The sequence below is a fragment of the Heterodontus francisci genome, chromosome 3, assembly GCF_036365525.1.
Source record: "Heterodontus francisci isolate sHetFra1 chromosome 3, sHetFra1.hap1, whole genome shotgun sequence".
NCBI classification, from domain to species: Eukaryota; Metazoa; Chordata; class Chondrichthyes; order Heterodontiformes; family Heterodontidae; genus Heterodontus; species Heterodontus francisci.
Genome location: NC_090373.1, coordinates 204,186,092 through 204,201,077, shown reverse-complemented (window position 1 = coordinate 204,201,077; position 14,986 = coordinate 204,186,092). Strand labels below are relative to the sequence as shown.

Sequence of the window (14,986 nt, the reverse complement as noted above, 5' to 3'; positions counted from 1 at the left end):
CCTCTCTCTCTCTCTGATTACTTGGGTCCATTCCCCTCTCCCCCTCTCTTTGTGATTACCTGGGTCCATTCCCCCCTTTCCCTCTCTGTGATTACCTGGGCCCATTCCCCCTCTCCCTCTCTGTGATTACCTGGGTCCATTCCCCCCCTCTCTCTCTGTGATTACCTGGGTCCATTCCCCCCTTTCCCTCTCTGTGATTACCTGGGTCCATTCCCCCCTTTCCCTCTCTGTGATTACCTGGGCCCATTCCCCCTCTCCCTCTCTGTGATTACCTGGGTCCATTCCCTCTCTCTCTCTCTCTGTGATTACCTGGGTCCATTCCCCCTCTCTCTCTCTCTCTCTGTGATTACCTGGGTCCATTCCCCCTCTCTCTCTCTCTCTGTGATTACCTGGGTCCATTCCCCCTCTCTCTCTCTCTCTGTGATTACTTGGGTCCATTCCCCTCTCTCTCTCTCTGATTACCTGGGTCCATTCCCCCCTTTCCCTCTCTGTGATTACTTGGGTCCATTCCCCTCTCTCTCTCTGTGATTACCAGGGTCCATTCCCCCCCTCTCTCTCTCTGTGATTACCTGGGTCCATTCCCCCCTCTCTCTCTCTCTGTGATTACCTGGGTCCATTCCCCCTCTCTCTCTCTCTGTGATCACCTGGGTCCATTTCCCCCTCTCTCTCTCTCTGTGATTACCTGGGTCCATTCCCCCCCTCTCTCTCTCTGTGATCACCTGGGTCCATTTCCCCCTCCCTCTCTCACAATTAAGATAAACCTGTGTCTAAAGACCTTGTAACATCTTGTTTTAACCTAACTCCCCCATTCACACACATACACTCAAAAATCAGCGGTTAACCGTTTTTTAAAAAGAATTATTTTTTAAAAATGAGCTGTTTCTTGAGAATAAATAAATAACTGGGTTATAAGTCTTTGTGGGTTACATACCTGATGGGTGAGGTATCCTAGTATAAAAATAATCAAATGTCACTCGAAGTTTCCACGCAGATTTGATGAAACAATCCTTCGATAGGCATTCAAAGCACTTCGGCTGCAGCAGGCGTCAAACAGTTCTTTAAACAAGGAGTATAGCAATGGGTCCACTTGGATTTTAAAACCGACAGTCTCTCAGTCAAAACTTTATTGTGAATTCCAGAAAACCCAATCAGTCAAGAGAAATCCAATCTTGAAGCAAAGACTTCTTTGATTGGAAGTAAAGAAAATGAATTTTGCTGTCTCCAATAATACAAATGGTCTCTTCTTAGGCAATTAAGTAGGCCTCTAACTCATTGTAGAATTTCTGTTGCGAGAAATAGACAGCTCCTTCCTCCAATAAGCACGCTTTGCTTGTGTCTCTCTAAACTGGTTTAGCTGGTTTTTACATAGTCAAATTGAAACATTCATTATACCATGTGACCTCCTCACTCTCCAGTTGTTGCCTCGGTACAAGTACAGCTGTGGCACACTGTTCTCAGAAATCTAAAACTTCTCTCTTTATCTTAAAGATACACTGTTTGAAACAGAGAAGAGAAAAAAAAAACACCACTATGCCACCACATTCCCACTGCACTGCCTGTGAGTGTTGTGGTGGCATATTCAATCATGCCTTTCAAAAGGGAACTGGATAAGTACTAAAGTAAAACATTTGCAGGGCTATGGGGAAAGGGTGGGGAAGTGGGACTGGCTTGATTGCTCTTGGAGAGAGCCAACACAGGCTCAACAGGCTGAATGGCTGCTTTTGTGCGATAACCATTCTATGATTTATGATTCTGTGGTGTATTGAGCAGCATGAGGGGCTGATGTTGTGGTAAGTATGAGAGGTTGTGCGAAGAAGCATTCACTGATGACCACCTCTTGTGAAACTGCTGCCTGGTCCTCGGCCCCAGATTCTGGGACTTGACCGACCTGGTAACCTTCTCCCATTCACTTCTGTGGGTGGTTCTTGAGGGTATCCTGATCCTCCACAGGACCATGCTGTCTCTCCTCTTGCCCATTTGCCCCATTAGTGCCTCCAGCACCATATCTGTCACTTTTTCAGCCCTTTACATTGCAACAATCTATTTGTACAGTTTCCCTTTAAGAAACAGCCTGCCTTCAAGAACAGCCTGCTGCCTGTATCATGTGATCTGCAAATAATGCTGCCTGGGCTTCCTGCTGCATACAGAGCCTGCTGCAACATTCAGGAGCAGAGAGCATTGCTGAAGTCATACGAGCTAGTACCACAATCATTCAGATGAGGTGGAGACACTAAGTTTGCATGTTAGCCACATCGCGCAGAACAGTGCATATAGGTTATGAATCACATCCTGGCACCATTGATCTGAAACTTAACTGGACCAGCAGTATAAATATTGTAGTGAGTGTACTGTACTTACCTGGAGGGAGTCGGTAGCGGCAGACTTGCAAGGAACCAATACTGGAGAGACTATAAATCCACTTACCTGGAAAGAGGAGTGGTGGCGACAGCGGCGGACCTGTGAGGAACCTACCAGGGAGAGAATAAATCCAGACTCAGGCTCGGGGCCTTCCACTTACCTGGACTGAGTTGGTAAAGGCGGCAGCAGCGCTGGACATGCATGGAGACAACTATCGCTACGTGCGAAGATTGAGAAAAAGAAGGAAAAAAACAAACTGTGACATCATAGGAAAGCAGTGAGTTGATTGGTTGGTGAGTATTTGCTGCTTAGGAATTCAGTCTAAACAACTGGTTTTTAAAAAAGGATTGATGAGGGTAATGCAGTTGATGTGGTCTACATAGATTTTAGCAAGGCTTTTGACAAGGTCCCACATGGCAGACTGGTTAAAAAAATAAAAACCCATGGGATCCAGGGAAATGTAGCAAGGTGGATCCAAAATTGGCTCAGTGGCAGGAAACAAAGGGTAATTATTGACGGGTGTTTTAGGGACTGGAGGGCTGTTTCCAGTGACATTCCACAGGGCTCAGTACTGGGTCCCCTGCTTTTTGTGATATATATATTAATGATTTGGATGTAAATGTAGGAGGCATAAAAGTAGCAAATGAAATTCAACTCGGAGAAGTGATAAGTGATGCATTTGGGAGGTCAAACAAGGCAAAGGAATACACGATTAATGGGAGAATACTGAGAGGTGTTGAGGAAGTAAATGTCCACCGATCCCTGAAGGTAGCAGGACAGGCTGATAAGGTGGTTAAGAAGGCATATGGAATCCTTTCCTTTATAAGCTGAGGTATAGAATGCAAGACCTGGGAGGTTCTGCTGGAACTGTATAAATCATTGGTTAGGCCACAACTTGAGTACTGTGTGTACTTCTGGTCACCTCATTACAGAAAGGATGTAATTGCACTAGAGAGGGTACAGAAGAGATTTATGAGGATGTTGCCAGGACTGGAAAAATGCAGCTATGAGGAAAGATTGGATAAGCTGGGATTGTTCTCCTTGGAACAGAGAAGGCCGAGGGGAGATTTGATTGAAATATACAAAATTTAGAGGGGCCTCGATAGCATGGATGTGAAGGGCCTATTTACCTTAGCAGAGAGGTAAGTGACTAGAGGGCATAGATTTCAAGTGATTGGTAGAAAGATTAGAGGAGAGATGAGGAAAAACGTTTTCACCCAGAGAGTGGTGGGTGTCTGGAACTCACTGCCTGAAAGGGTAGTAGAGGCAGAAACCCTCAACTCATTTAAAAGGTGTCTGGATATGCACCTCAAGTGCTGTAACCTGCAGGGCTACGGACCAAATGCAGGAAGGTGGGATTAGGCTGGGTGGCTCATTTTTCGGCTGGCGCTGACCCGCTGGACCAAGTGGCCTCTTTCTGTGCCATAAACGTTCTATGATTCTATGAAGAGCAGGTCAGAGGCTGAGAGTTCTGTGGCAAGTAACTTCCTGACTTGCCAAAGCCTCTCCACCATCTACAAGGCACAAGTCATGAATATGATGGAATACTTGCAAATTGCCTGAATGAGTGCAACTCCAACAATATTTAAGAAGCTCAACACCATCCAGGACAAAGAGTGTACCATCCACAAGATGCACTGCAGCAACTTTCCAAGCCTCCTTCTACAGCAACTTCCAAACCTGTGACCTCTAACAACTAGAAGGGCAGCAGACACATGGGAACACCACCACCCACGAATTGCCCTCCAAGTCACACACCATGCTGACTTGGAACTCTATCGCTGTTCCTTCACTGTTGCTGGGTCAAAATCCCTTCCTAGTAGCACTGTTGGTGCGCCTACACCAGATGAACTGTAGCAGTTCACTACCTTCTCAAAGAAGATTTGGGATGGGCTTATCAGCAACACTCAAATCCCAAGAACAACATTTTAAAAAAGGCTCTCCAATTTCTAGGCCCATATTCTTGCATTAGCAAATACAATTTTGGGGCCACAATATTTGGCGTTTCAATATTAAATCAACAACATGAGAATTGAGCTTACTTTAACAATAATCTATTTCCTCCTGCCCTTAGATCCAATGAAAATGGCTTTTATGGTGGAAGCCAAAGCTTGGAAAATGGTACTTTGCCGCTTCCTGAATGAACAATACAAGGGGAAAATGACAGCGACAACAGCATTTATTTCTGAACAAATGAAGAATTTGGCTCGACCTATTCAAGATCTGGATGATGTTAGATTTGCCATGGAGTCTTTATCAGAAATACGAAATAATGAGATCCAGATGGATATGACTTTGGGACCCATTGAGGTACGTGCAATTCTCTTTCAGACTGTGTATTTTACATATCTGTTTATTTTCTTTCTCCTACAGTTTTCAGGCTTTTAAAATCCAGTCTTGACCTCATCTAATTAATGCTCCCTAATTGATTTATACTCCTCTACTAGCTTGGTTCTGCCCTTTACCATGTGCATTGGTTTGAAACAGACACTTAAGAGGACATTTTAGCTCCCTATGCCTGGCAGAAAACTGGCAAAATGTGAGTTATGTGGATTCGATGCACTGACTCTATTTGGCTACTTTAAAGCAAGATGATTGTGGCATTGCCTGACTCTGGCAGAAGCCTCATAAGTATATGTAAATTCAGGTCCTATCATTCATGTAGGACCACAAAACCATTTAACAGCCTACTAGGAGGCATGTAGGTGTACTGTAGAAGTTCCCGAATTCTTCACAGCCATGTGCAGTATATTTGTGTTGTGGGGCCTGGAGGATCTGTGGTGAGCAAGTGATGCTTCCATTGTACAGAGCCTTGGTCAGACCCAACCTATTGTGGTGTGTTCAGTTTTAGGCACTAAATTTCAGTATAGATTTATTTGCTTTAGCGTGAGTATGGTGCAAATTCACTAAAATGATAACTGGGGCTTAAAGAGATAAATTATAACGTCAGGTTGCATAAACCTGGTTTTTGTTGTCTTGTCTTTAGAAGATTTATGGGTGATCTAATTGAGGTCTTTAAAATTATAAAGGGATGTGATAGTGTAAAACAGAGACCATGAAATTGTGTAAGCGGGGGCAGGTATCGCAAAGCTTTCAGTGCATGCAGCACGCAAACTCATGCTGCCTCATGATTTCCATGATAGCTGCATGCAGCCAGCACTAAATACGCCGCTGAGTGACTGTACCCCGCAGTTTGTGTGACACTGGTACCACTTAAAGCTAACCCGCACTACTGAAAGTCAGCCTGCACAAAGTGGAGGTACATTCTGGCTGGAGCAGGTGCTGGAACTGGTTGCAGAAGAGAGTAGGAGCAAAAGGAGCGCTGAATTATGGCACAACAGGCAGATAGAGATCTCCAAGATTCTCTGGCACTGCTGTGGACGCCTTAATGGAGGAGGTGAATTGGAGGAGAGAGTCTTCTATGCACAGGTGGTCAGGACGAACGTCAGACAAACTCTCAGATGGCAGTTGGAGAAGACAGCCATGGCAGTCAAGGTTCAGGAGTTTAGACCTGAGGACCTGGATGCAGTGCCTCAAGAAGTTTATTGACCTCACACGAATGGTCCAGGTCAGTGAATTCATCTTCAGATACTATGGGCTGAATGTTAAGGGGCCATTTGAAATGGGAACAGAGGCCAGGGTTGGGAGGGGTATAAAATAGAGATGGAAGACATCAGACAGGATGTCCGACGTCATGGCGTCGCTTCTGGATTTTACTGTCGACAACCTACGTAGAGAGCAGGCTTCACAGATTCACAAGGCGGGAAGCCAATTAAGGTTCTTAGCATCCCAATACTACAATTTTATTTAATGTTTTGAATTTTTCCGATGGTGTACAGGAACCACGCAGCTTTCTGGTGAAAGGAGGCAGGAGCTCAATTTTGGCTTCATTGGGAAGCCATCGGGTGAGGCAGTGTTGCTTGGTAGAAAAGGTGGGGGAACCTTACCAGGATAGTGACAGGGTAGTGCCACCCTGGTCACAAGTATGTGGGTGGGGAGGAAGGGTCTGTTTGGCCCAAAGGCCTTGTACTCACAGAGAGCCTGGGGCTCAGCATGGGCCGTTAGTCTATGGAAATCGCTTCCTCAGAGAGCAGTAGAGCTGGGTCATTGAATATATTCGAGGCTGAGTTAGATAGATTTTTGATAGACAAAGGAGTCAAGTATTGTTGGGGGGCAGACAGGAAAATCATCACTGCATCAAAAAGGTCAGCAGGGCTGGTCAATATGTGTGCTTCCATACCAATCCAAACAGTAAATCTGAAATTGCTGTAGGATTTGGGGCCATTCCTGTATTCCACAAGGTGTAGGGGTCATCGACTACACACACATGGCCATCAAGGCTCCTACGGACAAGCCTGCTGTCTTCATTAACCGGGAGGGCTCCCACTCCATCAATCTACAACTGGGTCTGTGGCCAACCCAAACGGATCTTACAGCTGTGTGCATGATTCCTGAGAAGCAGCCACGATGCCGACATACTAAGGCAGTCCCAGAAGCCAGATCTTTTCCATGTCTCTGTGCGCCTTCAGAGATGGATCCGATGAAGCAAGGGCTACCCACTGAGAACATGGCAACTGACTCCTGTGAAGAACCCATGCACGGGTGCAGAGAAGAGGTACAACACTTGTCACGGGTCAACCTGAGCAACCATCGAGCAGGCCATCGGTCTCCTGAAGATGAGATTTAGGTGCCTAATTTGATCTGGTGAATGCTTCATTATGCCCTGGCGAGTGTCTCACATATCGTGGTGGTTTGCTGTGCACTGAACAACCTGGCTCTACTGAGAGGGGAGACAGTGACCGGAGAGGATATCGTGCAGCAAGGTGCCTCCTTCGATGACAAGGATGCAGAGGAAGATGCGAACCAGGCAGTGCCAGATGAAAAAGTCCCAGGCACAGCAGAAAAGGTGCCATGAGATACACGCAAGGGAGGTACAAAACGCTTTTGTACATTCACATTTCCTTTGACCCTTACCACATTGTGGAACTGCAACAATAAAGCTTTACCTTTAAGCAGCCCTGTTGTTGCCTCCTTCCTTCTGTACTGCAACACCCAGTGACAAGGCTGAAACATTGAGTGCCCAGGGCTTGGTCCCTCGCTTCCAGCCCCTTGGGAGGAAGGGTTCAAATTAATTCCCAAAAAGCATCAACAACAGAAAGAAGACATGGTAAGATAGCATCGTTATTTTGTTCCACATCACAACGAATACACAACCACCCATTTTCCTGCATTATTCCCATAACCCTTGATATCTTTAATATCTAGAAATCTATTGATCTCTGTTTTGAACATACTCAATGACTGAACCTCCACAGCCCTCGAGGGTAGGGAATTCCAAAGATTCACCACCCTCTGAGTGAGGAAATTTCTCCTCTTCCAGTTCCCTGCCAGTTCTGATGAAAGGTCACAGACCTGAAACGTTGACTTTGCTTCTCTCTCCACAGATGCTGCTTGACCTGCTGAGTATTTCCAATACTTTCTGTTTTTATTTACTCATTTCTACTGCAGCTTCATCCGTGATCTAGGTGTTCTTTTCACATCTTTCAATGGTGGAAGTCAGACGCGCACTGGCAGAGACAGTGCAGCACCCAAGGCCTGGTTGGACGCCTCAATTGTCTCTGCCAGATATTGCCTGTCCTCTCCCTGCAGCTGCAACACCAGAGACATGTCATCAGCTTGGGGCTCAGCATGGACCTGACCTTCCACAGTCTTCCGACTGCCAGTGGCATGGGCTGTCACAACTTCCATCAACTGTCCTGGCGCAGCTGTACTGTGCTCACCAGCTTGTGTGCCTAAATATAAATGCATGTGACTACCCACCGATATGAGAGTACCTGCATTGCTGGAGGGTGCAGGGGATGGCGTGATGGTGGACGCTCTGAGACTCTGAGGTAAATTGGCCATTATAAATTGTCACTAGTATAGGTAGGTGGTAGGGAAATATAGGGACAGGTGGGGATGTTTGGTAGGAATATGGGATTAGTGTAGGATTAGTATAAATGGGTGGTTGATGGTCGGCACAGACTCGGTGGGCCGAAGGGCCTGTTTCAGTGCTGTATCTCTAATCTAATCTAATCTAATCTAATCCTTTCTCCCCCTCAGAGGTGGCTGACTGTCCTCCAGCCTCTTCAGTTCCTATCTCTTGTTGTTCATCTTGAACTGCATGAGAAATCATGGACATTGAAGGATTAGGGTCTGCCCATCATGATACTCCTACCACCCCAGCTGTGCTTCCCCATTTATGCAGTGGTGACCACATGCGCAGCATGGCTCTTTGGTACCAGTTACATCCTTGTGCCCCAGTAGATGCTCACTCACTCTCTTGGGTAGGTTCCCTGCCTTGCCATCAGCTATGGCACAGCCACCTTGTTGACCTGCCAGTTCGATGGCTTCTCCTCCATTAGGGTGAGGACATGGAGATAAGGCACTCCACTTCCAATCTTGGCACATTCCTTCCTATTGTGGGTTGTCTTCTCCTGCAGACACAATAATGAACAAAATTATTCTCCCAGTGGGGAAAAGTCCCAGACCACTGACAATGATAGTCCAGTGAGCCGTGATAGTAGCACACATATGCACCCTATGTTCCTATCCTGTAAGAGGCCACTCTCGAGGGACTATGCAGGGGAATGCATTGTCAGATGGGCAGCTCTCACTGAGATGCAGCCATGCCTCAAGCACCATTTCCGACTCCCTAACTCAAATGTCATAGTTGGGTGGTCCCTCCCTCTCCACCAAATGCAGTCGCTCGCTCTGACAAAAGCTAGGCCCAAAGGAGTGTATGGAACATTCACCTTGGCACGCTGGAATAGGTCATTGATCCTTTTCCGGCACTGGGGGTGACCCCTGGTTGTTGACCTCCGACACTATCTCCGACAGGCTTGCTTGGTCAGGTGGGCTGGTCTCCTCCGCCCATCCCTGGGAAAGAAGACCTCTCGCAGTCTGTAGGAGGAGCACAGGAACATAGGAAATAGGAGCAGGAGTAGGCTATATGGCCACTTGAGCCTGCTTGCCATTCAACTAGATCATGGCTGATCTTCCACCTCAATGCCATTTTCCTGCACTATTCCCATATTTCTTGATATCTTTAATATATAGTAATCTATTAATCTCTGTCTTGAACATACTCAATGACTGAGCTTCCACAGCCCTCTAGGGTAGGGAATTTCAAAGATTTACCACCCTCTGAGTGAAGACATTCCTCCTCATTTCAGTCCTAAATGGCCTACTTCCTATTCTGAGACTGTGTCCCCTGGTTCTAGACCCCCCCAGCCAAGGGAAACATCCTTCCTGCATCAACCCTGTCGAGCCCTGTAAGAATTTTGCATGCTTCAATGAGATCACCTCTCATTCTTCTAAACTTGAGAGAACACAGGCCCAGTCTCCTCAATCTCCCCTCACTGGACAATCCTGCCATCCCAGGAAACTATCTGGTGAACTTTCGTTGCACTCTGTCTATCACAAGTATATCCTTCCTTAGATAAGGAGACCAAAACTGAACACAATACGCCAGGTGCGATCTCACCAAGGCTCCATACAATTGCAGCAAGACGTCTTGCTACGCCTGCATGTTAGCTTTCTGTGACTTATGAACAAAGACAACCAAGTTCCTTTGGACAGCAATATTTACCAATCTCTCACCATTTAAGAAATACTCTTATAAGAAATACTACTGTTTTTCTGACCAAAGTGCAGAACTTCACATTTTTCCACAATATATCCCATCTGCCATGTCTTGCCCACTCACAGCCTGGAAAAATCCCCGTGAAGCCTCTTTGCATCATCCTCACAAGTTACATTCCCACCTAGATTTGTGCCATCAGAAAACTCGGAAATATTACATTTGGTCCCCACATCCCGAGGCAATGCTGAACCATGGAGCCACTTGGGGTCTTCCTTCTGCCATTCTGCCTGCAGGCTTCCAATTAGACCCTTGGCAGTCCAGAATTCAGGGTCTCTGGAACACCAGGCAGCAGTCATGCAGGGGCTCTGGAACACCATGCAATACTGAGTGCAGGGCTATCAGCCCTTTAAATATGGCAGCTTGAGCTTCCACAGCATCAACTGATGCCACCTTCGTCGCCTCCTGACTCTTAATTGACCAGCCGCTGCTTAATCGCGTTCATTGCCCCAATGAAAGCCACACCCGATTCCAATCCTGACGCCAGGACCTGCAGCCTATAAGAAAAATTTAGCCTCATATCCTTATAACTGAACAACTAATCTCACACATTGCTCAATGCACCACACTCCCATCACTCACCTATCAGTAATATTACACAGACCTAAGATTCATAGCTTTACCTCACCCTCATGTACTTAACGCTGCTGCAAGCCACACCGTAATGAGTTCTTTATGTTGTCTTAAGCAGCATAATGAGATGTGTGGAGTCCAGTTTGTTGAAGATATCCAACAGATTTATTAAAAGCTAAACAAGTAGAGACAGTACAGAGCAAACTGTTTAAAGAACCTTTGTCTGGGTGTTGATTGTAGAGTGACTATGGCTTCTAGTCACATGATTACATCCTGGTACTTAGCTCATTTGCATACTCATTAGCAGCAGCAGAATTGCACTCAACCACAATCTGTCACCTCATGGCCCGGCATATCCCCCACTCTACCATTACCATCAAACCAGGAGATCAACCCTGGTTCAGTGAAGAGCACAGGAGGGCATGCCAGGAGCAGCATATCACAAAATGAGGCGTCAAACTGGTGAAGCTACAAGCCAGGACTACAACTGTGCTAAACAGCATAAGCAGCATGTGATCGATAGAGCAAAGTGATCCCATAACCAATGGATCAGATCTAAGCTCAGCAGTCCTGCCACATCCAGCTGTGAATGGTGGTGAACAATTAAACAACTAACTGGAGGAGGTGGCTCCACAAATAACCCTATCCCCAATGATGGGGGAGCCCAGCACATCAGTGCAAAAGCTAAGGCTGACGCATTTACAATAATCTTCAGACAGAAGTGCTGAGTTGATGATCCATTTCGGCCCCAACATCACAGGTGCCAGACTTCAGCCAAATTGATTCATTCCGCGTGATATCAAGAAACGACTAAGGGCACTAGATACTGCAAAGGCTATGGATCCTGACAATATTCTGGAAATAGTACTGAAGAGCTGTGCCCCTGAACTTGCTGCGCCCCGAGCCAAGCTGTTCCAGTATAGCAACAACACTGGCATCAGCCAAGGCATAGAATATAAGAGCAGGGAGGTTATGCTGGAGCTGTATAAAACGCTAGTTAGGCACAACTGGAGTACTATGTACAGTTCTGGGAACCACACTATAGGAAGGATGTGATTGCACTGGAGAGGGTGCCGAGCAGATTCATCAGGATGTTGTCTGAGCTGGAGCATTTCAGCTGTGGCCTTACCAAAGTTCTATACAACTCCAACATGACCTCCCTGCTTTTGTAATCTATGCCTTGATTGATAAAGGCAAGTGTCCCATATGCCTTTTTCACCACCCTATCAACCTGCCCTTCTGCCTTCAGAGATCTATGGACAAACACGCCAAGGTCCCTTTGTTCTTCGGAACTTCCCAGTGTCAGGCCAGTCATTAAATACTTCCATGTCACATTACTCCTTCCAAAGTGCATCACCTCAAACTTTTCAGGGTTAAATTCCATCTGCCACTTTTCTGCCCATTTGACCATCACGTCCAGATCTTCCTGTAACCCAAGACACTCAACCTCAACTCCCCCCCCACATAGTCATCTATGTCGTTTATATAAATGACAAACAATAGGGGAGCTAGCACAGATCCCTGTGGTACACCACTTGACACTGGCACCCAGTCACTAAAACAGCCATCTGTTATCACTCTCTGTCTCCTACAGCTAAGCCAATTTTGAATCCACCTTATCAAGTTACCCTGTATCCCATGTGCATTCTTGATAAATCTCCCATGTGGGACCTTGTCAAAGGCTTTGCTGAAATCCATGTAAACTGCATCAACTGCACTGCCCTCATCGACACACCTGATCACATGCTCAAAAAATTCAATCAAATTTTTTAGGCATGACCTCCTTCTGACAAAGCCATGCTGACTATTCCGAATCAAATTTTGCCTCTCCAAGTGGAGATAGAGTCTCTCCTTCAGAATTTTCTCCAATAGTTTCCCTACCACTGACGTGAAACTCACTGGTCTTTAGTTCCCTGGCTTATCTCTACAATCTTTCTTAAATAGTGGGAGCACATTAGCTGCTCTTCAGTCCTCTGGAACCACCCCCGTGGCCAGAGTGGAATTAAAAATTTGGGTCAGAGCCCCTGCAATCTCCACCCTCGCCTCCCATAGCATCCTGGGACACAAATCATCCAGACCTGGAGATTTGTCCACTTTTAAGCCTGCCAAAAGTTCCAATACCTTGTCACTCCCTGTGACAATTTGCTCATGAACCTCACAGTCTCTTTCTCTGAGTTCCATATCTACATCCTCATTCTCTTGGGTGAAGACAGATGTGAAGTATTCGTTCAACACCCTACCAATGTCCTCTGGCTCCACCCACAGATTTCCCCCTTGGTCCCTAATCTTTCCCTGGTTATCCTCTTCCCATTGATATACTTATAGAATATCTTGGGATTTTCCATAGCTTTCTCACATCCCCTCTTTGCTCTCCTAATTGCTTTCTTAAGCTCCATCCTACACTTTCTGTACTCCAGTAATGCATCCGTTGATTTGCTCTCCTTGTATTTGCTAAAAGCCTCTCTTTTCTTCTCATTGCACCCTGAATGTTTCTGGTCATCCATGGTTCTCTGGGCTTGTTGCTCCTACCTATTACCATAGAGGGACCATGTTGGGCCTGTACCCTCCCCATTTCCTTTTTGAATGCCCCCCACTGCTCTTCTGTAGATTTCCCGACAAGTAACTCTTTCCAGTCTACCTTGGCCGGATCCTGCCTTATTTTACTAAAATTCACTCTCCCCAATCCAAAACCTTTTTTTGCAACTTGTCTATTTCTTTCTCCATAAGAAGCTTAAATTGTACCATGTTGTGGTCGCTATCACCAAAATGTTCCCTCACCAACACATCAACCACCTGTCCGGCTTCATTCCCTAGAATTAGGTCCAGCACTGCACCCTCCCTTGTTGGATCCTCTACGAATTTAGCTAAAAAGTTCTCCTGTATACATTTTAAGAACTCCACTCCATCTAAGCCCTTAACACGATGACTATCCCAATTAATGTTGGTAAAGTTGAAATCACCTAATATAATTATCCTACTATTATTTTTACACACCTCTGCGAATTGCACACATATTTGCTCCTGAATTTCCCGCTGACTATCTGGGGGTCTATAATAAACACCTAGCAATGTGGCTGTTCCTTTTTTATTCCTAACTCTACCCATAAAGCTTCATTTGATGCCCCCTCCAAGATATCATCTCTCCTTATTGCAGTAACTGACTCCTTAACTAATATTGCAATGCCTCCTCCTCTTATACTCCCCCTCCCCCCACTCTGTCTCGCCTGGAGATTCTATATCCTGGGATATTGAGCTGCCAATCCTGCCCCTCCCTCAACCATGTCTCCGTGATGGCTACTACATCACAATTCCACATGTCAATCCTTGCCCTTAACTCATCTGTTTTACCTGTAATACTACTGGCATTAAAGTAGAGGCCATCCATCCTGGTCTTACTCCGTTGAAACTTACTTCCACTGTATTCCCTCTGACTTGTTTGCTTTCCTGTGTTTAGCTGTGTCCATATTCTTCTAGGAGTCTGCATCCCCTCCTCCTGCCAAATAAGTTTAAAATCCTCCCAACAGCACTAGTAAACCCGCCAGCAAGGATGTTAGTCCCCTTCTGGTTCAGATGTAGACCGTCCCGCTTGTACAGGTCCCACCTTCCCCAGAAACGGTCCCAGTGGTCCAGGAATCTAAAACCCTCCCTCCTGCACCAACTCTTAAGCCACGCATTCATCTGTGCTATTCTCCTATTTCTATACTCGCTGGCACGTGGCACTGGGAGTAATCCAGAGATTACAACCCGAGAGGTCCTGCTTTTTAGTCTACTGCCTAACTCCCTGAATTCTTGATGCAAGACCTCATCCCTCTTTCTACCTATGTCATTGGTACCAACATGTACCATGACCTCTGCCTTATCACCCTCCCCATTCAGGATGCCCTGCAGCCGTTCAGTGACATCCCGGACCCTGGCACCAGGGAGGCAACACACCATCCTGGAGTCACGTTGACGGCCACAGTAGCGCCTATCTGTTCCCCTGAGTATAGAATCCCCTATTACTATTGCTCTTCCTCTCTTTCCCCCTTCCTGTTCAGACAGGCTGCTTGTGGTGCCAGAAGCTTGGCTCTGTCCGCACTCCATAGAGGAACCAGCCTCATCAGCCTCCAAAATGGAATACCGATTTGCAAGCGGGACCTTATGGGACTCCTGAACTACCTGCCTGTTTGTCTTGGACTGCCTGGTGGTCAACCATTCCCTTCCTTCCTCAAGTCCCTTCAGCTGCGGTGTGACCACCTCTCTAAACGCGCTATCCATGATTCTCTCAGACTCGCGGATGCTCCACAGTGTTTCCAGCCGCTGTTCCAGCTCTGAAACCCGAGCTTCCAGGAGCTGCTGCCGGACACACTTCCTGCACACATGCTGGTTCCGGGG

At 46.4% G+C, this 14,986-nt stretch overlaps 1 protein-coding gene across 1 annotated transcript in view; it reads left to right on the top strand.

The window, feature by feature from the left end:
* LOC137367180 (dynein axonemal heavy chain 8-like) overlaps positions 1–14,986 on the top strand; it is a 2,531,605-nt gene that overhangs the window by 817,145 nt on the left and 1,699,474 nt on the right. The window contains exon 101 of the mRNA XM_068028616.1: positions 4,433–4,668. Coding sequence (XP_067884717.1) covers positions 4,433–4,668 — 236 coding nt within the window. The remainder of the gene's footprint in view (positions 1–4,432; positions 4,669–14,986) is intronic.